Source organism: Molothrus aeneus, chromosome 4, assembly GCF_037042795.1.
Source record: "Molothrus aeneus isolate 106 chromosome 4, BPBGC_Maene_1.0, whole genome shotgun sequence".
NCBI classification, from domain to species: Eukaryota; Metazoa; Chordata; class Aves; order Passeriformes; family Icteridae; genus Molothrus; species Molothrus aeneus.
In genome coordinates, this window is record NC_089649.1 from 48,071,104 (window position 1) to 48,098,262 (window position 27,159).

Consider the following 27,159-nt stretch of genomic DNA (forward strand, 5'->3'; position numbering starts at 1 on the left):
TGTACACAGAAGTTTCCAGTGGCCATTGTGGTATTAGACACTGGAACAGGTGCAAAATGTCTGATATGGTCTCACCATCTTCCACTGCAGAATTTGGAATAAGTTGAACTGGTTGGGTGAAGCTGTGAAAAATGCGTGTGAAAGAACATATGCAGCCAAAATGCTCCCCTCCTAAATGTATACATTTCTCTTTTTGTCAGCCATGCATACATAGCTTCTGCAGTCCTGTAAGATAGCTTTAGGAAAGCTGGAAATGCAATTTTTTCATGAAAATAATCTACTGGCTCAATATAGGCATGCATTATGCATGCCTTTGCTGCGCTGCTGGAGAGGTTTGATAATAGTGCAGCATTTGGTTTCTTGTGCTCTTTTCCATTCCTGTGTCACACAGCTGTTTTGCTGCTATTTGCAATGCCTAAAATTACTCACTGTTAAGTATTATTAAGGAAAAATTCTTATCACTTTAGGTTTTCAGGGACTGTCTGGCTAATTACCACAGCATCCCTATGAGGTGAAATGAGTCAGTGCCTTTCTGCTCACAAGCAGTGCAATGTTCATCTATTCTTTGACAAATCAATCTGTGGGACTTCCTGGCTCCTCTGGAACATGCTTCTTCTGTGGCAGGAGTAAGTCACCCTTAAAAACTCATGAGAACCCAAAAGAGAGACAGGTTGTGTGTGCTTCAGCATTGGTGCTCTGTGGCAGTACTGCACAGCTGTTGTAGATGCATTGGGGAGCATTCAGGTTTTGGAGGGGAAAATGTGTCTCCAGCTTGCTTATTCTGGAAATGGGGAAGCACCCTCAGACTCTCTGAGAAACCACTTGCCTGCCAACCTTTGGGAATGAAGGAAGTCCTGCAGCTCTCAGAGTACAAAGTACTGCTCTGGAAGCTGGTGCCACATGGGTTAAGCCACAAAACTGTGCACAGTATACAAATGAACAAGCCCACTTTCCAGTGCTTTGAAAATGGTTTGGCAGTGCACATACTGCACAGTATCTGTCTAGTGGTGAGAAATGGTGCTCGCTATTGCAGACTTGCTTAGTGATTTAAAGACTTGCTTAGTGACAACAACCTTCCTTGCCCGTTTTACTTAAGGAATAGTTCTGTCCTGGGGTTTATTGAATTCCTGTCTGTCCCAAAATTGTGGTGGATAAGCCTTTCTATCAAAGAGATATTTTTTTAACCAAAATATATGAACAGTTTCATTTTTAACCTAGCTCTGTGGACATTCTACACTGGCACAATAAAAACACAACAGAAACTCAGTAGCTGAAGGGCGATGCAGGAGCTGGAAGGAGAGCTTGAGGGTGGGAGTCTTATCAACTGGTTGTGTCATGGAAGCAAATGGCACATGCCTAACACATGGCATGAGCAGAGAAGCCATGGTCATGGTTATCACCTTTTTATTCACCTTTTTTCATTCTGTCCCCTCATTACTCTCAAGGCGATTAGTTGGTACTACTGAGTGCAGATACTCTGGACAAGTGGCTTACTTGTACTCAAATGCCTAAGAAAGAAGCTCGCAGCTTGGCCTTCAGAACTGTATTCTTCCAAAGATGATGTCCTGGTTTAGGCCACCCCAGGACATATATTCCATAATTTTCAAGTATTTTAGACACATAGATTAGAAGAACTGTGGTGCATTAGAAGGTATGTTTAGGTGGAAAATTGTCAAAGACACCAGTGCCCCTGATACATCTACTACTTGTGGGCTTCCAGTAGCAGGTAAGCACATCTGTGCTTTTGGAAAATCATTCTGTTGTTAGTAGAACTGACCTAAATACTCATGAGAAGAAATTGACTCTCCAATTTTGACCTGTTGCAAATTGTGATCAGCTCAACAAGTCTTAACATATCAACATATGTATCTCTGGAGACATGACTTATTTATACAAGTGTTCAAAAGGTCTGAAAAGCAATTTTCTTTTGGGCATGTGTGACTGGCCACATGAATGACATGATATTCTCTCATCCCTGGTTGGGTTAGCATTTTAATTACTTATTCCATCTGATGCTAATTTTGATTCTTGATAAGGTCTCAGTGGCAGTACTAAATCCATTCTCACTGAGAACATTTATCCCTACAAATCTTCATTTATGTGAAAGCTTGTGAAAAGAGAGGTACAAACCAGTAAAGTGTCACTCTAATTTCATTATTTGGGCTGATATATGCTAGCTGATAAATGCTTACCTACTTTCATCATCTTCAGTCATGATTAAGCTGGGGACTTCAAATCAACTACCTCCCAACAAATAAACTAGGTATGTGTTCAGTATGAAGGTAACTTCATTATTGTCACCCATTTTGGTTGCTGCGGTATTGTATATATATCAATTTCCTCTGCTAATCAGGTGGAAAAGTGACTGAGGAGAAGTGTCATGCACTATATTTTGAAACTCAAGACTTGACTCATTCTCCAAATGCATCCATTACATACCTTAATAAGTTTAAGGCAGAAGATGAGCCAAGCAGCAGCAAGGAAGAAAATTGTTTTGTGCCATAAATAGGCAAGGGACTGCAAAGCCCAAGTATGGGAAGACAACCATACATCTTAACAAGCAACTGTAAAGTGGTGGATTGTGACACTTGGACTGAGTTTTGAACAAGCAGAAAGTGACTGGGGGGATCAGTAGCATGATGGAAAACACTGAAAAGGGAAGCTACATGGCCAGAATAATGAAGATTATTTTCAAAAACCTTCACAGGCACTTCTCTAACAGCTACCATCAGAAAATAAAGAGACAATAACAAAAATTTGTAAATGCATGCTGTGTTCCTATGCTCATGGAAGACAGTGACAAAGCTCTCATTAACCTTGGTGCTGAAGGATCAAATTATTTCTTTCTATAACCTCCAAATGATTTGGTAACAGCAATTGATCAATCCTGCCAGAACCACATGGGACAGATGTCAATCTTGATGTTAGAGATGAATGTGCTAAGGTGAAGTAATTAATCTGGGTTCAGCAGTGCTTAGGCACTGAAGATGGACAGTGCTTGACTGCTGTCCTCTGAGCTAATCTTCAAACAATACCCACCTCCTTTCCTTGTCAAGAGATTTTGAAAGGCTTACAAGCTTGGATCAACCAGTATTGTGAATGAAACACATTTGGCTTGTGTATTACAGAAATACATTTAGTATGTTCAGCGTGCAAGCTCACTGAACCCATAGTATTTGAACAACTTGCTCCTGTTTTGCCTCATCTGTGAATGTGGTTCAATTCTCAGCTGTCATTTCGCCAACCCCTTCCCTCCAGTGACTTACAACTTTCAATTTCTAGTGTGCAGTTTTGTTCATCCAGAGGATATCTGCGTAGATCCATCATGCAAGCAGCTGTTGTTGTGATCCTGTAAGAGGAGGGTGAAAAAACTTAATGAGACTTGAAACCACATTTTGCTTGTTTGAGATGGCAAGATTTTCTATAATGGATTTTGTGTTTGTTTAAATACAGAATGGTATCTGCTTGGATTCCTGGCATGCAGTCTTTATAGAGCTTGTAAAGCATGATTAATTTATGCAGCACAGAATACTGGTTACAGCTTAAAGCATAAAACTGTATGCTGAATATTGTAGAGAGGATTTTGACTCAAAAGTTTCTGTGTAAAAGTGTACAGTGTTTTGAAGGACATTCAGTGAGATTTCTACTTGGACATCTTTTCTTAAATGTTCTAAATTGAGACATCTTCAAATTGTTTAGCAAATTGTTTTATTTGTATCTCATATTGATGATATCTTTCTTTTTCCATTTCGTTGTCACTTACTGCTGTTTTGTCTGATAGGCAGGTGTATTTTCATCCATGCAGTGGAATACCTGATAATATCTCATTCATTATTTTTATGCTTTCATAATCAGTTTATCATTAACTATGATAATTGTACATTACCTCTTAAATATGGCATGAGGCAATCAAACACTAGTGAAATATAACATCATACAGTGGTTACTTCATGAATACTGAGAGTAACTGATTGCAGGCTGGATGTTTCAGATCCTTACTTCTTCTAGAGGGCGTGTGAGTTGATATTTGGTCCCTAAAGGTATTCTCCATAGCCTAAGACTTTTTGCAAGGTAGTTCCTCTCCCTTGTTAGACCATAAATCACAAGAACATCTAAAAAAATATTTGCTGATAAGTCTGTGACTGTGTGGGAGGAAGGTTAAATGACTTCATGAGGATGGGGATCAAATTTTAAAGCTCCCTTTGAGAAAGACAATTAGATCAGTGTTTTCTAACTCACAAAAGTGAGTTATCACCTTCATTTGCTTTTTTTTTTTTTTTTTGTGATAGATGGGTTCTTAAATGCTTATAAAACCTTTGAAGTTGTGAATGGGCAAACTTGGCTTCTAATTTTATTGGTCTCTCTCCTTCTCTCTCCAAAGATTTATACCAGATAAAGGTAGATAACCTCTTTTCTTGATCTGGTTTTGGTCCTGTTGTTCCAGTTCCATGTTAATGAATACCAGAGGAGCACATTTTGAGATTTTACTTTTGATGTGCTGAAAGTCAAGCACACTTACATGCTGTATTGGGGTGATAATCCCTGCTGTCACTGAACTGTCAGAAATTAAAAAGGAAAATAATGCCACATGCTTTATTACTGTGACATGCTTCAACATTTACTAACTCTACAAAACCCATAAGAACCAGCCCATGAAATGACTCTGGAATACTGTGTAAAGTACCATGAAAATGGTACATTTATACTTTTTTTCAGGCTGACTTTGTCACATTAAATAGAAATGCATGTGCCATAGAACATGCATTTGCCATAGAAATGTATTTGCCAGAAAAAGGTCTTCAGCTGCAGTAGGACCTCATTTAGATTAGCCATGTATCAATTACACTTCACTGAGAGGCACTGAGAAGACACTCATTTGTCAGACACCTGCTTAATAACACTTAAGATCACACATAACAATATGCTAACATTAGTCACAGTTAAATGCTTTTAATGAAGGTTCCATAGGGAAATGTTTTGTTCCCCATTAATAAATTGGCCTTTATGGTAATTTAGTTCACGTGTATCACCAGAGTGTTTTCTGAACAGAGTGCTACTGTGGTGAGGCAGCACTCCCCCTGCCACCTCCTCAGGCTACTCTGTGATCCCAGGGACTCCAACTTGGCTTGGCTTTTGGGCAATGAGTTGAGTGGTGAAGTGTACCTTGACCGTGCCACAAATTCTTGCATGGCGAAGGTGGGGGTGGCACTTTCTGTACCAGGGACTTCTGCTGCCTCCCCAGGGAGAGGAACAAGAGATACTCAGGCATCCTCTGACAGCCTTGGAACATTATTTACCTGAATTGAGCCTGAGTGGAGCCGTAGCATCGTTTTTAAGAACTCCAGTAATTACCAGCTTGGATTGCAGCCAGGATAGAAACTCACTAATGACTAAAGCCAAGCATTTTGTGACCCTCTAAGCAGCTCTTCTAAGACCTGCCCTTTGAGCTCTTCTGGACTGCAGTGGATGCACCTCTCTCTTAGAGGGACACCTCTTTGAGCTTTGCTATACTTGCTGGACAGAAAACTCACAGTGGGACCCACACTGACACTCCCACTCCCTCTCAAGGCTCAAGTCTCACCCACAGAGAAATTACAAGGTATTTAATATGAGTATTTCATTGGATTTGAGGGTAATTTTTAACAGGTATATCTTTGTAAATTTATTTAGACACAGACATTGTGTCTGTAGATGTTTGTGTGTGTGAAGTGATTGAAACACACTATGGCAAGTATAGCATGAATGTTGCCATCTTGGATCTATAATGAGTCATGCACCCTCTTCTGCACCCTTACACTTTTTTCTTCCTGGTCTCTGTGCAAATTCTAAACTGATTCTAATCCAATTTTCATAGCTATGCTTCTTCTGTGTAGTAAGTAACAGACCAAACCTTTCTATAGCACTTTGTGAAGCTGTACAAATTTATATTAAACCTTCTTTTGCTAATATATTTGACAATGGTTTTTGAGTCATCCTAACCACTCATTTGTGATAACCAGAGTTTGAATGACCAGTTATTCCTAATGGCAGGGTATCTGTACTACTGACTTCTGCAGCTTTGTGTATTTTACATAAGTTACATAAGCAACAGCAATTAGCTATTCTTTACATCATCAATGCAAATTGATAGTGAAGTAGTAATTAATACAACTGTTTGTATCTAAAATTTAAATATTCTACATAATCTTTTCCCCTGAAATTGTAATTCTGACAACTATACTGTCTTCTCCACCAGCCTGCCAACACAATATGGTCCCTCCTAAAGTTGGAGGTGCTTAAATTTTATTGGAAATCTTAAGTTCCCATGAAAATAGCTACATGTAATTGCAGGAGTGCTTCAGGATTCAGCAACCTTCATTACCTGTAGTTCATAAATCTGCCTTTCAAGCATGTTTCCCACTCTTGATAGAGCTCAGCTGTGTAAAATTGTTAATGGCATTATGCTCTGCATAACCACAAAACTTATTTAAGCAGATAAATTAAACCCAGATGAAACCATAGTAATTGTTGTCTTGATGAAAATAAAATCAAGTATTTTATTATAAATAGAGTAAATAAATCCCAGACCTGTTAGTGGTTGTACTCTCTCTGGGTGGAGGAAGTAACTGATGGCTTGAACATGCATCAGAAGCTTAAAAATAAAGATATTCAAATGCAGAATACAGGGGTGTAATGGCAGGAAGAAGATTGCAATATTCTGAACATAGGGCAAAGCTCCAATAAATCTGTGTTCAAGAGGATTAGACCTGAAAGGCCCTCAGCACAAGTTTGTGGCAATGGCAGAATATCATGAGGCTCTGTACATGCTTAAGTGGAGGATTAATCCTACACTTGAAGCAGAACTATTTATATATCTCAAAGTAGGATGTGTTTCTTCCAGGCTTTCCATTCTTAAAATACATTTTAAGTTCAGGTGTTGGGGCTAATTTATTTTGTTTGTACAGTGTCTTTTATTCTACTGTCCTTACATTCTTTAGAATAATTTGGCTGCAAATGCTAAAAATGGGATTATGCAAAGAAGACAAGCAGTTAGGTGGAGATATTTCATTATGCTACTTAATTTCACTCATGTCAGTACCCAGACATTCTGAGATGGAATGAAGTCTGAACTGGCAACAGGCAAGATAAATAGAATTTGCATAAAAGCAAAATCAACTGATTTAATTTTTTGAAATTGTGGCTTGGGGTTCAAGTTATTTGATCCAATGCTTAGCTTTTACTTTGATGCCTTACTCTCTGAATATCTTATCCTTACTGTATAGTCAAGTTATTTTTTTGCTAAATATAAGATTAAATGAAAAAAAAAACCCACTGATGTCCAGTATTTGCAAAACTGACTTCCTTAAATAATACTGTCAGAGATTTCCCTGCAGAGCAGCAGGTTTTGTAGGAACAAATGTTAAAGCTTAGTATTTTGAGTTAAATCATCAATGAGCAGTTAAAGTAAGTACAGAATAAACAGAGGAAGTAGATTTATGGTTCAGTAGATAATTTCCTCAATATGCTGTCAAAAAGCTGATCCTCAATTCTTGGACAAGAAATAGATGCAATATTTAAGATAACAATAATAATTAAATGTGAAGATGATGAGAGCTAAACAATGCAAATGTTTCCTTCATTTGGAGGTCAAGTATTAAGTTTTAATATGTTTGTTCTTTTTCTGTCAGTCAACAGAGCATAAATTATAAATGTACATGAGGATATGAACTGGGATGGACTAATTTCTTTTCCTTAAAAGCTAAATGAAATCTTCAAATCAAATAAAGAAGAAACATGCTTCTCTTAACCACTGTAGGTGCTAGGGCTCTAGTACGTGCTGGAAGTAGACTTACATATTCCAGGTAAAAAATTGCTTTTATTAAATCAGTGTTAATTTAACTTTACTGGTATCAGGGAATTTAGTCCCCTAGGAACATCAGAACCCAGATCTGTATCCCTGGTGTAACTGGTTTAATTTTTCTGAAACTGGAAGAATCTTGATGTTTGAGTGGGGATGTCTTGTAAGGAGAGTTATTGAAGCAATAGAGGAAGGCAGAAATAAAATTACATGTAATCTGCAAATTTTTTCTCTGTCCAAGCCATGTACAAGGTTTACAATTGTCATACCTGCTGACACCATACATTTCCAAGCACAGCCTGAGTGCTTGATCCTGGGAGAAATGTCATCTCTGCACCTGGAAATGTGCCCAACTTCTACTGCCTGGAGCAGCCTACTTGCAGAGTCTACATTGAGCATCAGCATTATTGGTTTGGTGCTGGGTATTTGATATAATGTTGTGTGAACTCAGGAAATCTGTGTTCAACAGCCTGTGTGTTGCTTGTCTGGTCACATTCCAATAAAGTCTATTAAACTATATTTAAAAAAAAGGAGATATGAGTATTAGTAAAACTGTCAAGAGCCAAAAGGTGATTAAAGAGTAATGCTTTCACAGATCTCATTAGAAGCTGAGAAAAAATTTGTAATATTAGATCCTTAGTTTTAGATATGAGTACATTAGCATGTGAAAACTTTTTTTTAATTAGAAAACTATTATATTTTAGCTAATTTTCCCAGTAGGATATATATTTGTGGCTCTAGGGTGACAAGCTGTCAACTGCTAGGTCACTGCTGCAGACTGCATACTTTGAGATAACACTCAAGTTTGTAAAGAAAGCTTTTGTATGATTTAGCTTAAAAAGTACAACACACATTTCCTTTTGATCTTGCTCAGAGAAATAGTACAGTTGAATAATCATGACAAAAAAAAAAGGACCTTGAGGAAGATGTGTAAAGAGAAATACACAGCTCAAAGACCTTAACAATATTGGGTAAAGTGACCTGTTATACTTAAGTTGCACAAAGATTAGGCAGGGAAAAACGGGTCAGACTGTGGGCTTTCTGCTGTATTTTCTCAACATCCTGAACTTGGCAGTGTTTGCTTGGTTTGCCTCTCCTTCATCTTTGTCCCTTTAGCTGCCCACATTGAACCTTGAATGAAATGTGAGCAGATCAGCGATAACGTCATTTGCCTCTGGTATCAAGGACCTGAGCTAGTGTAGCTGCAGCCAGAAAGGGGCACACATGGTAAAATTTTGCTATGTCTTTCAAGGGCTGAAATATTGCTTTTAAGGTAAAATGAGCTGCAGTGGTCAGTGACAACACCACCCAACAAAACCACAACAAACTATTGAAAAAACTAGAAGAAGAAATAACTAATAGTAGCACTGACCAGTGCTGTAGCATAGTGATGGTCATGGATTTGTGCTGAGACCTGGAAGAATCATTCTGGGTTTTTTCTTTCCCTATGTAGCTAGTAACATTCCTGAGAGTGAATAGACTTGTCAAATGTAGAGGAGGAATACTCGGTTTTCTCCGAGGTGTAAGTACAAATGTCTGTTTTCAAGCAAAAGACAGGCATGAAAAGTTAATCTGCAGGATGTCAAATCAATCAACTGCATTGGCTCAAAATAAGAATGCTAAAAAAATAACAACTTAATGAAAACATGACTGCTCTTATTGCTCTTTCCATTCTGATATGCCCTCCCCAAAAGCTACTGAGCTGTCTGCCTGGGCTGCCCTGTTGTCCTGTAGGTCCTCTGAGACACTCCTTATCCCATTCTTATTTCCCCCTGGTTATATCAACTCAACAGCAGCCAAGACAGATGAGGCAGAATTTGCCTGAACTGACTATTGTTCTTGAATCAGCTCATCAGTTGGGGTCCATGCTGGGCCCTAAAGATAGTTAAATAGCACCATATCAGAAGGGAGTAATGATGATGAAGAACTGATGAAGGCAGTGCCCCCATACAATGAATTTTGTTATTCCCATGTCAGTGGGAATATTCACCACCAGTGAACTGCCGGTAAACTGCCTGAGCTTTGTCTGAGACAGAAGTCCTGGAAGAGTCAAAATTCTGTTCTTAAAGAATGTTCCCTGTCTGTCTCAGCAGCAGAGCCTAATCCTGAGGTATCCATTCAGTTTCAGGCAGGGGCAAGCCACAGAGCACAGTGTGACACCCACTGAGGAAAGAATGGTTTGTGACTGTATTTTTATATGCCCAAACAGTTACTGAGTCTAATGCAGGATGTGCTGATCGGAGTTAGTACGTGCTGGGTCTTGCTGTTGTGGTCATTTCACTTTGCTTCAATTAGTATTCTTTAACATGACCCAGGCACCAGTTTATCACACCTGCTTTGTCCCTACAAAGCTATGCAATGGTCAAATCCTCTTCTGCTAGACTGAACTGACTATGAATTTGAAACTTGTTATCCATTTGCTGTTTATTCTTCCCTGCCCCCTTACACATTGTATTTTCTTCCTTTTTTTTTTGGTTTTTTTTTTTTGTTTGTTTTTTGGGGTTTTTTTGTTTGTTTGTTTTTTTGGTTTTGTTTTTTGCTTTTTTTGTTTTGTTTTGTTTTGGTTTTGGTTTTGGTTTTTTTTGTTTTGGTTTGGTTTTGTTAGTCTGTTTGTTTGAATTATGAAGGGTTGTTTACTGGAAAAGGTCACTGCTGATCTTCCTTTGGGTATTCCAGGTTCAGAAATCTCTTACAGAACTTGGGGCATATGTGTTTTGTGATGAAGGCTTTCAGATGCAGCACCCTGTGATAATGGTGTTGTGATCTATAGGACAATACTGCCCAAGAACTGCCTGCGGCAAGTGATGTCTTCAAGCAGAATTCTCTGTTCCTTACTCTGATTTTTATTGTAAAATGTAAGCTGGTGGTATAATTCCCACCTTTAACCTCACTTCTGAATGCAAATAAGTGTTATCAATTGTGTTGGGCAGGTGCTACTGGATGCTTATGGGAACACTGTGCTTTTGTATTTTATGTCCTGCTTGGCAGTGGTTTAAAAAGATTTGCTGCCAGAGCTTAGGTCACTTTTTTCCCCCCGTATTTTTTTCACAGAACACATTGACTTCTACAGTCAGTGCAAAGTAAGAGTGTATCAAAGGTTACTTAATTTTCAATAAGAGTGCTGTGGGCATGAAAATATTTTGGGGAAGAGAACATCACATTTCCATTGTCTTGGGAGATTTACTTCGACACTCCAAGTAATTGTCAGTAAATTCATCAATTTTTTGCTTAAACCCTTAATGAATAGTCTTTTAGCTGCCAGAACTCTGCTTCAGCTACATAGTTAGACAGTTAAATAGCTGCTTAGGACTATCACGAATAGGGATGGGGTGGGGAAATTACCCAAAATTCAGACAAGCTGACTTGCTGGCTTCTGCCTTTTCCAAGGGGAGAACCTGAAGGTCCAGCAGAGCAGGGGCAATAGGAGGCACTGGGAAAGGGAGAGCTCGTACATGGAGGAGATGAGGAGAGAGGTGGTGAGACATAAGGTCTGTGAGAAAACATGTTGCTCTGACTGAATTAGAACCTCCTAAAATCAAAACCTTAAGCCAGATATGTACTTTTTAAAGATAATGTAAGACCATTATTCTGTTCAATGTAGTGCATCAGAAATAGTTCAGAGTAGAGTGAAGATGAATGGTGGAAGAATGAAGACGTTTGTAAATATCAAGAATAATAATAAAAAAATCACTACAATTTTACAGCATAAAACCTTTTAAATATTAAAAAAAAAAAGCTGTGTATTTGATGCTTCTAAGCCAAATTTCAGTGCAATGAGGATTTTTACTGCAAAGCTATAAACCCATGAAAATAAATTTTACAATATAAATCCCAAGAGGCCTATAACCATACCAGGGCAACCAAGATACTTCAATAAAAAGTGCCTTAGATTTGGAGCTGAAATTTACTGCAAATAGTAATTTAGTTTGACAGTGCAAGTATGTTGCAAGATAAAAAGAAAAAGAGCAAGCCTGATGGGAAGTACTTAGCATAAAGGAAGGTTCAAGAGAGAAATAAAGTAAAATGACTGTTTTTCAATCTGGTTTGAATTACAAAAGAAAGAAAAAAAGTTGATAAATCTGTAACTTTTTCAATGTATGCAAACCTTCTAAAAGTGACTAAATGCCAGAAAGGGGCAGATAATATCCACTGACCAAAACATCCTGCTCAGGAGAGAATACAAGTCTGCTAGATGGCAGCAGTGATGTTAGTGTCATCTGGTATGGTCACCTTTTGGTTTGGTTGTTGTGTTGTTGCTTATTTCAAAATAAAACCAAATTAGACACCAACATACACTTGCTCTCTTTGGCAGGAGCAGAAACAAGGCAGTATCTTCCATATGCAGCCCGGTTTGGAAGGCTTCAGGATGTGCTTGGGCAAAACAGCTGGTGGTTTCAGGTTTGTTTTTTTGGTATTGTTTCATGTTTGGTTTCAGGTTTGTTTGGTTGGTTTTAGTTTGTTTGGGTTTTTTGTTTGGGTTTTTTTTTGGGGGGGGAGGGGGCAGGGGGGAACAGAGGCTTTTTTCCTCATGTCTTGAGTAATCTCAGAGCAGCAAGCCTGAGAGTTCAAGGAGCATTTGGACAGTGCTCTCAGGCACAGGGTGTGATTTTTGGGGCTGTCCTGTGCAGGGCCAGGAGTTGGACTTTGATGATCATTGTGGGTCCCTTCCAACTCAGAATATTCTGTGATTCTGTGATCGTTGATATTCTGCAGGCTCAGACTCTGCAGGCTTTTGTTCTCTCCTAGCAACTCATCTGCATTTGATTTCTTCAAGTAGTTGATGTGTAATTCCTCACAGTCAGTATCTGTCGCCGCGCCTGTCTCTTCTATCTTTAGCTTTAAGAGCACAGTACAATAGACTCTTTCTAATGCTACTGTGCCTTTATTTATGTAAGGTTTATAAGGACAGAAAAAGTCTCCTTAGTTGACAGAGATACTCTTTACCATAATGTTAAAATACTGAATTAAGACTGAAGCTTATAAAACAGACCAGCTTTTCTGCTTTTGTTATCTGAGTAGTTAAGGAGAATTTTTAGGTAAAAACTAGGTTGTTTATGGTGTTAAATTCTCACTTTGTGTTGTTTCATCATAACCTTTCTATGTTGCATGGCTTCTTGAGTCCCAAGAGGTAGTTTGGTAATTTTAATTTTTTTTTTCTTTATGCTTCTCACAGGACAAGAGGAAAATACAGTATGGCATTGCTACTTGACTACTGTGTCATATTTTCTGTTGAATTTCATAGTTCAGAAGTTCTTCCCTGAACTGTTTTGATGCTGTAAGTCACAATAAATTACATGGGCATTCTTTCATTAAGATAAACTAATAAAAATGTAAAAAAGTATGAAAGGCATTGTGTCAGCCTGTAGGGTTTTGAAACTCTCATCCCTATACTTTCCATCCTGTACATTTTTTACTATTATTCTCAAGTCTAGTCATATTACTGCTAAGGTTTAGTGTCCAGTGGTTTCCCAGAATGATTTCTTTTCCTTCAATGAACACCTTATTTTGTATCCAAGGATGGAGTTCGAAACCTTTATAGGAGAAGGGTTTAAAAATGGGTTTGGAAATGTTGCATTTTAAAATTCATATATTGCATCTTCTACTAGTTTCATACATTCTTCCTGCATCTAATTTAAAGATGCTTTGGAAGGGAAAATATTTACATATACATTTTACTTATTGTTACCTTTACACAGAGTAAGTGCATACCTGGCACGCTGAGGAGAACTGCGATAAGTTTTTTCCTTTGATCTTTAAACTCCTCTTGCTATGGCCACGACTTTCTCTTTGAGTATGCTAATAGCTCTTCAATTTAGGAAATAATTTGCTTATACTGATAAAATTTCCTACAGGTGACTGAGTATAGCAGAAGATTGAGTTATTCCCTGTGAAAGCAAAAAGTCCTGAACAGCACTGTGCAGTATTCAGGCAGATTTACTTATAATCTTGTGAGCATGCAGGCCTTTGATTTTTTCTTAAGAAAATGCTTTGATATTTTCACTGGCATCTTAAACATAAGCCTGACATTTTGCCATTAGGAAGTAACAGAAAAAAGGAATTAAAAATGGAATAAAAGATCACTAGTGAGTGAAAGCTCATACACATATATCAAACAGCCATCATCTCAATGCTCACAAAAGATAGAAACTTCCATTGCCTTTGAGGAAACTTTTCCAGCTTTTAGGGAGACCTACAAAATATCCTCAAAGATTAATCTGGAAAGTAAGCTTTATGTCTGTATCATCCACAGCCACAAGAGTTAAATTATATGGGTACAAAATACTTGTGGAAGAGGCTGCTGTTTATAACCCAGGCAGTTTAATTACACAGAGCTCTGAATGGCTGTACCTGCAGAATGGAGGAGGTAGTGAATACAGGATGGGTTGAAATATTTTAGATGAGCTTTTCAGGAAAGGAAATACTGATGATCTGTGAGTTACAGCAATTGTTCTAACATGTACTTAGCCTGAAATTTGTTGGGTTAGACAAAATTATTTTTGGTATTTTACTCTTCTTGCAGTCCTGAAATGTCTGCATTTTCAGGCTTTTTTTTCTTTTTTTTGGTGCATGTGTTAATCAAATGGAATAAAGCTAATTCTGTTTATATGTTCTTTAACGATAACAACACAGATCACCCATCAGTTTGAATTCCTTATATTCAGCAGATAGGCTGCCCATTTGAATAATCATCATGAATTCTGAGAATAAGGGGTATTTTAAAGTATTTTGAGCATTTAACTAATACTAAGTATATGCATCTGCTGTGCAGAGTTCTCATTTTTAGTGTTTGCTTATGAGAAATTAAATAAGGTTGCATTAACATACCATATATAGCATAATTAAATATTACTGAAACATCTGTGACACACCTTCAAAACAAAACCCTTCTCTTTTCTCATTTTCTCTCGACAGAGTCCCAGCAGGGGGCTCCCAGGTAACACAAAATCTGTAGCAGTCTTAATACACACTTGGTGCCCACACTTGGATGATAACATGTATTTTAAAACTTTCAAGAATTTGAGTTAAATTACTCCTTAGAGTAGTCTTTTTTTTCTTCTTTTTAGGCCTTTTACTTAAAGCAGGTTTTACTTGCTGAACTCTTTTTGCTCATCTTGAAGTCTTTCAGTGGGAATTGCTTTCCCTTGCATCCAAAAGTAGATAAATGGTGAAAAGTTGAAATTGTTGCCTTAGGGGTTTTAAAAATCTGCTGATACAGGTCTTCTGCCAGTTTATGTTTAATTCTGATAAGCCTGAGAGATATCTTTGAGTGCTCATGCACTTCAGTAATTCTCTGTAGATGGGTTAAATGTATACCCTGTGTTATCAAATTATATAAAGAGCAGAGTTATCAGTCTCAGATAAAGAAATAATTTTAAAAATTAAATATTGCGATAGCTTTCTAGAATCCTGCCAAAAATTTAAAAGTCTTAATTTTATAACTTTTCCATTTACTTCTTTCAGGGAAAGACTCAACAGCTGGAGACATTGTAACAAGACAAGTAAGCCACTAGCCAAATGTATTTGAAATTATGCCAGCTGGGATCAATGGAATATTTCTTAGGAAATACTCTGACAATCTTTTATTCTCTCTCCACTTTCCGTATGAAAATATGACTAGAGATTTCTGGAAAATATTTCTTCAGCACCTCTTATTCAAGTATGGAAATATTTCTTGCAGAGTAGTTCAGGACTAATAAAATAGAAAATGAGATTTTTTTTTTTTTAATTGGACTCCAAAGGTGTACTCCACATATGGTTTCTGACAGAAGAAAAGAACAGGAAATGGGTTGGACATTATTTGAACTCAATCCATAACAATAAAATCTGTGCAATTTTTCTTTCTGTCCCTTGGCCGGGAGATTTTAAAATTGATGAATGCAGCATTGAAAACATATAGGTAATTTAACTGTGTAACTGTTAGGCCTTTAAAAACCTGCTCAATTTTAGCTCTTATTTTACTAAAAAATAGCTAGCCTTAAGGCATTTGGTCTTTTATTTGTAAAAAGGCTTATCAACAAACCCGAGAACAAGTTTGAAACACCTCATATCTACTAATAAACCTCAAAATATTCCGTTTTCCACACCAGATTTATTTTACACGTTCTTGATTTACACAAATACAATAGGAACAGGACTGGAAGTATATTTATGCTTCCAATATAGCCATTTGATCACACTGTCTCACGTGGTTTACAAATCCATCTATCTAACGACTATGAAAAATGCCGTATTTGCAGTCGCTTGCGATCATGCTCTCTGAGGTTGCTAGAGAGGCTCTGCTAAAAGGGACATCAGCAGCATGCATCAGAGCATCAGACAGTTAAACTTCCCAGGCCTGAGAAGTTCCAAGTGTTTAAACTTCCCCAGGTTTCTGGGAGATGTAAGATTACCCATTGTACAGAACTTATCTTCTCAGACTATAAACTCCTCTGTCTGAGGTATAGGACTGATGGTAGTATAAGAGGGCATACATGTTTCTTCTTGGATGACTGGTGTCTGGTTGAACCAAGCCTATTGTTATGCATGTGGCTTGGAAAAATTTGTCTTTGGCATTTTCTTGTAAATATGAAGAACTGGACACTTTGCATATGTGGAAAACATTTAGTTTTGCAATAAGCAACCATGAGTAATTTGTATGTGTTTTGGTTTGGTTTTAACTATTTTTTTCAAAGAGAAGCTAGGTGTAATGAGTGTATATTCTTATTAATCTGACTCTAGAAAGGACCTGTGTGTGTTTTTTCCATTTGTGTGCTTGTGTTTTATTTAGTAATTTGGGTTTTATTTTGTGTTGGTGTTTTCTGTTGTTGCTGTACCTGGGAGTTTGCTGTTTGCTTTTCTAATGGCATTTCAATAATTGGAGCCAGTGTTTCTGTCAGTGGGACATGTTGCTGGTATTGAGGCTGGAGACTGACTGCTGTGTAACCCTGACCTGGGGCAGGTACCTCAGCTGCAGTGAAACCAGCCACTCTGGCTGCAGACAGAGCTGCCTGATGATTGACCCAGAGACTGAGGAACAGTTCACTGTCACCTCAGACTCCTGCGTAGGTCACTCCCATATACATTTACCTACTATAGCTTTTAAGTGCTGAATGATTTTCAAGTTGCTTTGTCCAACTTTGACTCCTTCTTTAGGCTCTGAGTAACTCCAGGACTTCTGATATTTCTAGATTCTTCCCTGGAAGATCATAACTAATTAGATTTGTAATCCAAAACAACATGAATTGTATTTGAAGTACCTACCTTCTGTCTGCTCAGCTTGATTTCCTTATTAATGGTTTTATAAATTAAAGCAATTTATTTGTCACATATTTTGCCTCTTAAAATGGGGTCATTTTGTCCTGGCAGTTATAACACCAGATTTAATAGACAGAACAGAGCCTGTAAAATAGAGGATAAGAAAATCATCCAAAATCTATTTATACCAAGATGGTAAGAGATGGTATGCTGCCTAGAAAATATGTAACCCATACACTGCAGTTCCTTTCAGCTTTAAAACTAAACATTTGTTAAATATTGGCTAATCATTTTTATTTGTTCTTTTGGTAGTATTAGTGGGATTAAATAGTTATTAAAAATATTAATATACTTAAGTAGTTGACATATCATTTCAGTAATCTGAATTTGATCTAGACCCTGCTTCAATTGAGTCGTCTTTGAAAAAAGCTTAGCGGGCTTTGCACTACAAAATGCTTATTTAGTTCTTCAAAGTGCTGTGCTTGATAGCTGCAATCAATTACAGCATCTAAAGCTTGTCTTGAAATTCAGGCCTGTGAAGACAGTTGTGACTCCACCATGTGGAGTTTATGTACTTCAACTACTGATTACAGGAGCCAATGCTCATATATTTAAAGCTGAGTCCATGTTTAGTATTTGTGTATTTCTGCTGGTTTTTTTTTAATAAACTCTCTACAGAGATCAGTTCAACCTGAAGTATGTCCTCCTCTTCCCTATGTATTAAATGGAAGAAATGATGAATAATTGCTCGATTTATGTTTGCAAAGTTCTTGTATATTTTTAGGGTCTAAAAATATAAAGGGAGTCCCAGAATGATTCTCATGGGTCTTAAAATGTTCAGTGCTAAATCTTTTGCCATTGATGCATGGAAGAAATATTTTTTGTAGAATTTTCAAAATTATCACCTAAAAAAATACTACTTTATAATTTGCTCTGTATTTTCTTTTTCTGTAGTGAAATAAAATGTAGCTTTTTATTTCACTATATAGATGACATGGATTTTTCTCATTTAGAACAACTGCAGTCTGTTTTTTGGCTGGACCTGTTTAGTAACACAAGTAGGACAATCTATTGAGTACCAGTGTAAAAAGGCTACTTGTTGCCATGATGGGTTGTCCTCAGAAGGACTCAATAACTGTCTCTTTAAGGAAATCCATGAAGGTGTTTAGAGGAAAGCCAAAACTCCACAATCCCAAAACATGGCAATGTAAAAGCAATCCAAAAACTATTAAAATTTCACTGCAATGAAAGATGTAAACAACTATATAGCAAATTTCTTTAATAACCCTCTCAGCTATATTGCCAAAATTGAGGTAGTAAAAAGCAAAAGTCTACACTTAAATTTATTTTCAAGGTCATACTAAAAACTAAACATTCTGCATTGAAATACAGCTTTTCTTGCATTCCACCTCTAGGATTTGCTTCCATGGCTATTGCATGAATAAATGGTTAGTAAATCAAATGTTAAATGGATCAGTTCTTGTTTGTGAATTGGTTAAAGGTAAGTGAATTTGTCTGCCAGTGTTTGCACCACAGAAAACCTTCTCTGTGTAAGAAGTGGTGAAATAAATCCTTATGTTGAAGACAAGGATTATTCTTCCCCTTGTCCTCTTGCAATTGTAGCAGTGCCTAGCAAAGTGGCATCCTCTGCTGTAGCGGTATAAAAATGAGTGGTCTCACTGAAATCAAAAGTTTTAGATGCTCCAAACCAGCTCTTCACACCTTGTCATGGTATGCTCAGTCCCCCTGCCTTGAAATAAAGAATTGCCCTAATCAAAGGTGGCAGTTCTGTGTCTGAACATCAGAGAGAGAAGTCTGTGCAAAGGTATTGCTGGAGGTATGTTACACTTCCCAACAACTAACTCTGCTGAAGGATATGCTCCTTCCAACACACATGAAATTCTGCTGTTGTTTATTGTGAGGCAATGTCATGATATAAGAACAGAAGTCTCCACAGCAACATGGTGTCATTTTTCTGCTAGTGAAAATCTGAGAAGAACTAAGAGGTGGCATAAAATACTAGGAAAGGATGATTTAAATCAGAGCTTCCATTCCTGACATAATGACATAAGAATCTGAATACAGAATACAGTAAAATAAATTATTAATGGTTCCTTAAATATCTCAAAGACACATTACATGTCTAGCATCTTACTCAGGAAAGCTGGAGAAAGGAGAAGAAAAAGAAGCAACAGAATGTATTGGTTTAAGATTTTGGAGCTTTGGGAGAGATTTCCAGAGCATTTTGCCTGAACAGGGAATAAAAATAATGAGAGACACTACTAGTGTCTCAGAACTGTTAGAGCTAATGGCATCCAATCACTTGTTAAAAATGGGTAAGGGGAAAAAAAAAGAATAATCCAGTATTTTTCCAGCTGTACTGGCACCAGGCTGGTACTGTCCCATACACCAGCCTCAGAGTGCTGCAGGTTGCACATTGACCCAAAGGGATTTTTCCCTTTCTCTTAGGAAGCAGGTGGCTATACTACAAAAAATGAAAATAGCTGCTGGCAGGAATACTAGACAGAAACAGAAGAAACATGATCTTCAACACTGACACTCAACTTCCCTGGGATATTTGAAATGAAGTTCTGTGGAAATATTACCACGGAGTTAAAAGTGTTTGTGTGTGTAGTTCTTGGGTGAAAGGATGAAAGAGTTATTTGGTTTGTAATATTACACATTTTTTCTACTGTGAACAATTAACAAACCTGCCTTTTGAAGCAAGAGACATAACAACAATGCCCAATTTTAGAGGTCAGAAGGCTTAGGAGTATTCTCTGTCTCCACAAGTTTATAGCACACATTGTTCTTCAAACTGTGGGGACATAACAGCTGAAAGTTACTGGAAAAAATAGCTAAAGGGATTGTTGAGTTTATCATAGAAACAATACAATAATGGAGACATAGTGAAGTGATAATGCTTTGTTACATGACCTAAAACCACTCCAGTGTATTATGTGCAGGCTTCCCTTGTTTATTCATCTGTAAAGCCAAATGGTTAACCTTGGTTTATTTCTCCTCAGCTCTGTCGAGGCTGAACATTGCAACAACGACAAACTGCTGTGTACCTGGGTGCAAGCAAACAGGTTATTTAGAGCTCTTATGATTGTTACAATTTCTGATTAAAGAAGAAGCCAGTAAAATTTCGTAGCTGAGCCTGAACAGAAATATTAACTCTGGACTGAAAACAGAAAAGCTGTTTGGGGAACAGGAGGCATGAGGGAAAGGAAGCATTTAAATCATCCTTGAGATATGGTTAAAGACCCTGACTAATTTGTGAGGAATTCAGACTCTGGTTGCAGCATAATTGGTGTTGTTTTTCTTGTTCAAGACATGCTAGGCCAATGCTCTGTCTTCAGCAAAGAAAATGAAACTCACAGGTCACAACCCATGTGAGAGCTTTGGTGATACTGTCTTCATGCTCTCTATTGCACAGATGCTAAATCAAGGTAATATGCTGCAGTTTCTTTTCTGCTTGTGAGACTAGATTGGAACTGTGCTCAAATCTCTGAATGCTGAATTTTACCTAAAAGTATTTTCTGCAGTGTTTTCTCATGTTTTGTTTCTTACAAGGCATATATGTCACCTGGAATATGAAAAACCTGATGCTTACATGAATTAAAGGTAACCTAAAGGCTGACAGAAGCATATTTATTACCATGAGGAAAGTGACCACAGATGCAAGTTTAGTGCAATAACTGCCATCTGTTGCAGGAAGAAAATTTTAATGTTTCTTAACTTCATTTTATCTTCTGCTCATTTGTTTTTTTTGCCTTTGGTTAGAGCTTTCTTGTGGGATGGGGACATTACATGTGTTTTTACTCACAACTACAGGCCAAAGTCTGTTCACCAGATGTGTCTAAACAGCTGCCTTTCCTTGGGGAAAACATGGTGCATCAACTTGAGCCGTGAAAAAGACCTGACAGCTCAGCATCTCTTCCTGCATGCAGCTGGTGATGGCAATGCCGTCAGTGTTTATGGGCCCATCTGGCAAAACTCGGCCTTGCTGCACCCTGAGACCCTATACTCAGGCATTCAGATAATATTTAAATAATTTATGCAAATCTACAAATATCTCCTTTGTATTCTCTACCAAATATCACATTTCTTCAAATGACTTCAAATCTTAAATTCCCATTGTCCTAAAGAGAAATTTCAGAAGGAAGGAAGTGTTTGTGTGAGCTGTGATTGATTACCAGGTGGGAGCCATAATGAGGAACACTTTAATAGTTTTAACACACTCAGAAGAGCTGGAAGAAAGAGGCATTAGGCTTCATTAGCTATGGCTGTAGCTGTTAAAGGTAGTGTTGCTGCTCTGTGGAAAATCCTTGAGTGTGTAGTGGTTGACTAAATGGAGTATGTGCTGACTCATACATGAGAAACCAGGAAAAAAGCACAGGAAAGTGGCACTGATTCTACCAGCACTTCTGCCAGCACAGACAGATTAAAATGCCCAACATACCGTAGGCCATAAAGGACTGTCCCATCTGGATGGAGTCGGATCATTCGATTTTTTACGGTCACCCCATGGACAAATGATTTCTTGTCATTTTGGAAATACGTGTCCGGCACCCAGAGCTGGTCGGCCACTCTGTTGTCCAGAGTTAAGTTCAAAGGTATTCCAGAATAAGAGAGCCTTTTATCCCTCCAGGACTGCTGAAAGTACATGGTCAAGGTGTAGTCCTAGGGAAGAAACAAGAAGGGCTTTTTGTATTTTCATACTGATTGACTGACCAGAAGTTTAGTTTTGGATGAATCTCAGTAACTGAATATCAGTAGCAATAGGAAATTTAAGGATCATCAAGGCATTGTTGCCATTAGGCATGATCATGAATCTTGGCTTGTTCATATTAGTGTCAAACTTGACACTTACCAGTGGCAGTGACTACAGCAGGCTTTCATGATCTCTTGACCCAGAGGGAATAAATGGCACATTTGGGTCTCCAGTCTGTGGATCAAACTTGGTTTCTAATTTTTCTTTTTTAAAATGTGTGTGTTTAGCTGAGCTCAGCCAAATAGCATTGCATAGCACTTAGGATATTTTTCTGATATTCCCTCCTTTCACCCTGAAAGATTCTCCCCACAATCCAGAAAGGCCTAGCCTTCCTCAGAAAGAGCAAATACAAGCTCAGAACATAATGGATAACTTCCCATTCCGCCTCTGCTGGAGTTGCCAGATGTAGTGACTCTAGATAGCCAGGCATATCTTGTCTCAGCCTGGGAAATGCGGTGCTTTCTGTCCTTGCCAACTGGATTTTGCTGTACAGAAAGTCAACAACTTGGCTATCATGTTATAACTCCAGTGAAACACCATTTATGCAGCCTTTCAGCTTTCATTTTGTCTGAATAGAAATTTTCTAAAGGCTTATAGTCTGATTTACTCTCTTGTATATATCTTTCTAGGAAATTGATGATTTTAAAGGTAGTCAATTTTTTCAAGTACATGGGAAAAACCCATGTACTTTGTAGCTCATGGAGTTCTTAAAAGATGAGTAGAACAGGAGTATGTGGACTATTAGTTTCTCTCTTCCTCATCTCCTCCCTCAGCCCTGTTTTCATGTGACAGGCCACTTTGTCACATGTTTTTATGGTACAAGTGCATCCAAATCATAGCTATTACTGAAAAAATTGGTCTGGTCAGGAGTAAGATTTTCTTTTATGTGATAGAAAACCTTACCTCTGTCATTGTCACAAATCCTAGCCTGGACTCTAATTCTTGAAGAAGCAGCATAAAAGCTGTCTGATACAATTTGTACTCTTCATCTATAGTGGTTTCTTAAGACTGTATCATTGCCATGAAATCAAAGCAGAGTTACTTTTCAAAAAGACTTTCTACCTGAAAAGTCACATTCAACAGAGCTATAATACAGACTTGCCAGTGGAAGTTGTTAATAAAAATACTGCTCTTCCTTGTCCTGGGCCAGTAGCTTTCTTTGGGTTTTTTCTTTATAGATGAAATATCATGATTGAGGATCAGCGGTTATATACAATAGGATAATTACATCCACTGTGAACACAGACCCCAGATTCGCAAGGATTTTGTAGATATGCCCCTTTTCAGGCCTGCAAATTTGTTGTTACACACAAAAGACACAAGAGGCTGTATGCTGAAGGTTTGTTCAGTTTTTTTGCTGGCCTGGGTCACTAGGAGGAGGTCAGAACATCTTTCCTTTTCGCACCATGCTGGTCAAGCCTGGAACTACAAAGTAATGCAGTGAGATATATGCTGCATTTTGCTGAGTAGGTAATTTAATTTAAATAGGGGTACAGAGGAGCAGGAATACTAAGGAGGCAAGTTTTTGAATGTAAAACTTGAATAGAGGTGGGTTAGAAGCATCAGTTAAAGAGAAGTTTACCCTTACTCTTACACATATACAAAAACCAGTTGGGAATTGGATGAGAGAAATCAAAAAATTAAAAACAAAACCAAAAAGCAGCCAAACATGAAAGAACAAAACAAAACCCCCACTAAACACCACAAATACCACGTAAGCCCCCACCACTATTCTGGTGCAGTTTTCATACATTTTATCTGTTTCCTAACCTGCCCTATTTAAAATCTCTTTAGATAGAAAAGCTTTCATAGATGACTGATAAAATTCAAACCCTCAGTGCTGCACCTGCTATCCTCTACATCTTCTGCCTGATCCAGCAGAGCCTATGTAGCCTGCAGCACAGATGGAACCGAAATTCTGATTATATATAACTATCTTTTCTCCTTCTTGCCTTTCTTTATATTTTCCCTAGGCCTTAAGGCTGCTTTTGTGGAATTGTTATGCTGTTCCATAGAAAACCAAACAATTGAGAATGGTGTCTATGCAATGGTTCTCAAAACTCAATCAAGAGAAGAATAGCCACAGTAAGCTACAAGAGATCTTAAAGGATGTGAGAGATAAAGAAATTCTGTCTCTTGGCTATGACTACTAGAAGAAGTTGAGTTGCTATTTTTAGCATCATAGTATGTTAAAAAAATTTTGTTTCATCCAACATTTGTGCTTTACACAAAATGCTGCTGTTGGCAACACCACAGTAGAGAGAGTGATCCTCTGGTCTGCAATTGTGCTGTACTATGGAGAAGTATGTGGCAAGCCTTCAAGAGTTAATGAAGAAAAAAAATCTGAGCTTCATCCTAAAGGAATCTCAGGGTTTCCTAACTAAGCAAATTATCTATTTTTTTTTCCATTCCTCAGTACGTGGAGGTATTACTCATTTGGTATTTAAATAAGAAAAATAGTCTGATATCATGATTGTGAGAGTCCCTGTTGCAGTAAGTTCATATTTTAAAAAGCATAGTCAAAGACTGTTTTAATGAAAAGCAAATTACAGCTGCACTATAACAACCCCAATTTTGTAGTTATAAAATTTCTAATTGTTTTTTAATGGAATACAGCCTTACCCTTCTTATCTCTCATCTGTGAAGTATTAAATGTTGGCCAACCATATGGCTAGCCACATCTTGGAGGTTCTTGTATTATTTTTTATATATTACAGTGGTGTGAGTGAAGTGAGGATTTAAGGACTACTTGTCTTCTACCCTGTAAAATTTGCTGGGGACTTTGTGCTTTCAAATTCTAGACTATATGAATAATTTCTGAATCTGTCACATCTGTAGTGGTAATTGGCTGCAGAATTTTTTTAGCTTCTTATGAAAGCTTCCCAAGATCTCAAGCATAAGTCTAGATATGAAAATAAATCACACTGTATTTAACTTTCATATTTAAAAAATTCTATTCATGAGTTTAAGAAGCAGGGCCCAATGTAAAATTAAAAAAGAGAATCTGTTTCTGCAGCTCACTGTTCTTTCAAATGATTTGTTTTTAAAAACAATTCATGTTTTATAGAAACACACTGAACAGTTTTTTTTTCTGAACTTTACTTTTTGTAATTAAAAAAATCTGTAATTCTGCTGAAAAATCATGATATTTCAGTAGATTAAATAGTGCTGTTTATGCATCTTTTTTCATGAAAATTTCACTTTCCCTTTTTCCATGAAAAAATTTGATTTACTAGTATGAGATCTTTTTCTCTTAGTAATTATGCAAATTTCTTATTTCTTTGTATCAAACTAGAAATTTGTAAATGTGTGTATGCAGATGTGTACTACAACTTATAAGTAAATCTTTACCAGTGCTTTAATAAAGTGCATTAGGTTGCTAAGAAAAATACATGCTAGTCCTAGTTAAGAGACGTTCTGTGAAAATATAAGAGAAATTAGTCTATTTTACTCAAAATTGAAAGATATTTCATAGTCTGAATTTAAGAAACCTAATAGATAAATACTGGCACCAAGCCTCACAGTATAAATTTCTCAGTAAAGAAAATGAATGGACCATTGAAGTATATTGTACTTGAGGTCAGATGAACAATTTAGAGTGCCAGTAAGGAATAGACAGAAGAGTTACCATACAATAATAATTCCTTTTTTAATTCTATTTTTTCTCCTATTCTTAAATTTTTTTGGTGAAACAAAAATAGATAATTTAAGGGCAAGAACACATTTTTTTCCTTTCCTGTTAAACCTCTGTAGATCTCTGAAACTAGAAGATATACATTAAAATAACTGAAGAATTTGGATTTGCTGGAAATTTCTACTCTGTGATTTACCAGTTCACTACAGCAGAATATAATGTGGAATACATTGCTATATTATAATCTAACCTTCTGGGAGACACAGAACTAGAACTTCACTATGTTTATCAGCTGAATTATGGATTCTGGCAGAATAAAAGATGAGTTCACATGTCTGCTGTACTGCTAGTTGTTTCTTCTTTTACAAAGTCCATATTTTAAGGAGAAAATAGGGAATCTTTTCATACGCAATGTTGAGCTTGGTGGTCTAAAAGACCTTGTGTTTTTCCCTTTTCCAAGGTGGCCTTAATCTAAGCTCTGTTATCATTTAATGAACTGAACAGCAGGTTAACACATTGTGATATATTTAAGTAATAACTGAATATCAAAGCACACTCTGAAAGTCTTAACAGCAAAAAGTAAATAATGTGGATGCAGTTATTAGCAAAAGTTAGCAAATCAAATACTATTTTGTGAATATTTAGCTGTTCTAGGTCAATCAGACATTAACTGTCGACATGAGTTTGCACATGAAGGCACTGTGCAGCAAAATGAATACATGAAGTGCACCAATCATACTTCTAATAGACAGCAGTGTATATTGCTGGTTGTGGGACAAACACTGTACACCCAAATAATCTTGAATTTAAATTTTATCCTTGGGAACCACCCACTAATACAGTATCTGTCAGCCTCACAGAAAATGAGATGCAATGAAAATCAGATACCTTATAACAATCAAGACAAATGTAACTGGAATTGCAATTTAAAATTAAATATGGAGTGATAATCAGAATATAAATATTGACAACAATGATGCCATAAATGCAGAAAAGCAATATATGAAAATCTTACTGTGACTGCAAACACTTATTAATTGGGTAAGAGCGTTTTCCATGTTTATCTGTTACAAGGATAGGAAGGGCAGAGTTTTGAAAGAATGGCGAATATATAAATTTGCAAATTGTAAAAAATTGTGCTAATGTATCAGAAGCAGCTGTTAGTTGTTCAGCAAGTTAATTTTCCTACCTTGGAACTCTAAGGGAAGCTCTATATCCTCACCTGCAGAAGAGCTATTTTATGATAAGAGGACACAAATGGTGATGTGGGATTTTGGGTTTATGTTTGGAATTTGCGTGTGCTTTGTGTTGGGGTTTTTTTTGCTTGTTTCTTTGCAGGCTGTTTTTGGTTCTTCCCCACCTCTTGCCTGCCCCTGATGCTCAATTGCAGATACTGCACAGAAATTAGTGGAAAAAATTTTAGCTAAAACTAAGGAGGAAGAATATACTGGTTCTACTCATATTCTTTTCTAAGAATGTTAGGGGAAATGCACCTCTTTATTAAGTCTCCAGTCCAGCCAAGCAAGGAAGCCAGGGAATTAGGGGGCACAGAACTGGACCATTTGTACTTGCCTTTCTTTCTAAGGACACAGTTCAGGGTTCCTGTGGATGTTTTCAATGAAGACTGACGCAGCATATGTTACTCAGTTTCTCCTCTTCTATCCAAATTAGTGGGAA

The 27,159-nt window shown here is 37.3% G+C and overlaps 1 protein-coding gene across 3 annotated transcripts in view; it reads right to left on the reverse strand.

Moving 5' to 3' along the window:
* The window catches only part of GABRB1 (gamma-aminobutyric acid type A receptor subunit beta1), a 108,069-nt gene that overhangs the window by 25,962 nt on the left and 54,948 nt on the right, over window positions 1-27,159 (reverse strand). For all 3 annotated transcript variants that reach the window (XR_010783516.1, XR_010783515.1, XM_066548460.1), the window contains exons 4-5: window positions 21,537-21,757; window positions 3,267-3,349 (exon numbers count right to left, since the gene is read on the reverse strand). Coding sequence is in view for 1 of the 3 variants with exons in the window: in XM_066548460.1 (XP_066404557.1) it covers window positions 3,267-3,349; window positions 21,537-21,757 (304 nt within the window). In the remaining 2 variants the exon portion in view is untranslated. The remainder of the gene's footprint in view (window positions 1-3,266; window positions 3,350-21,536; window positions 21,758-27,159) is intronic.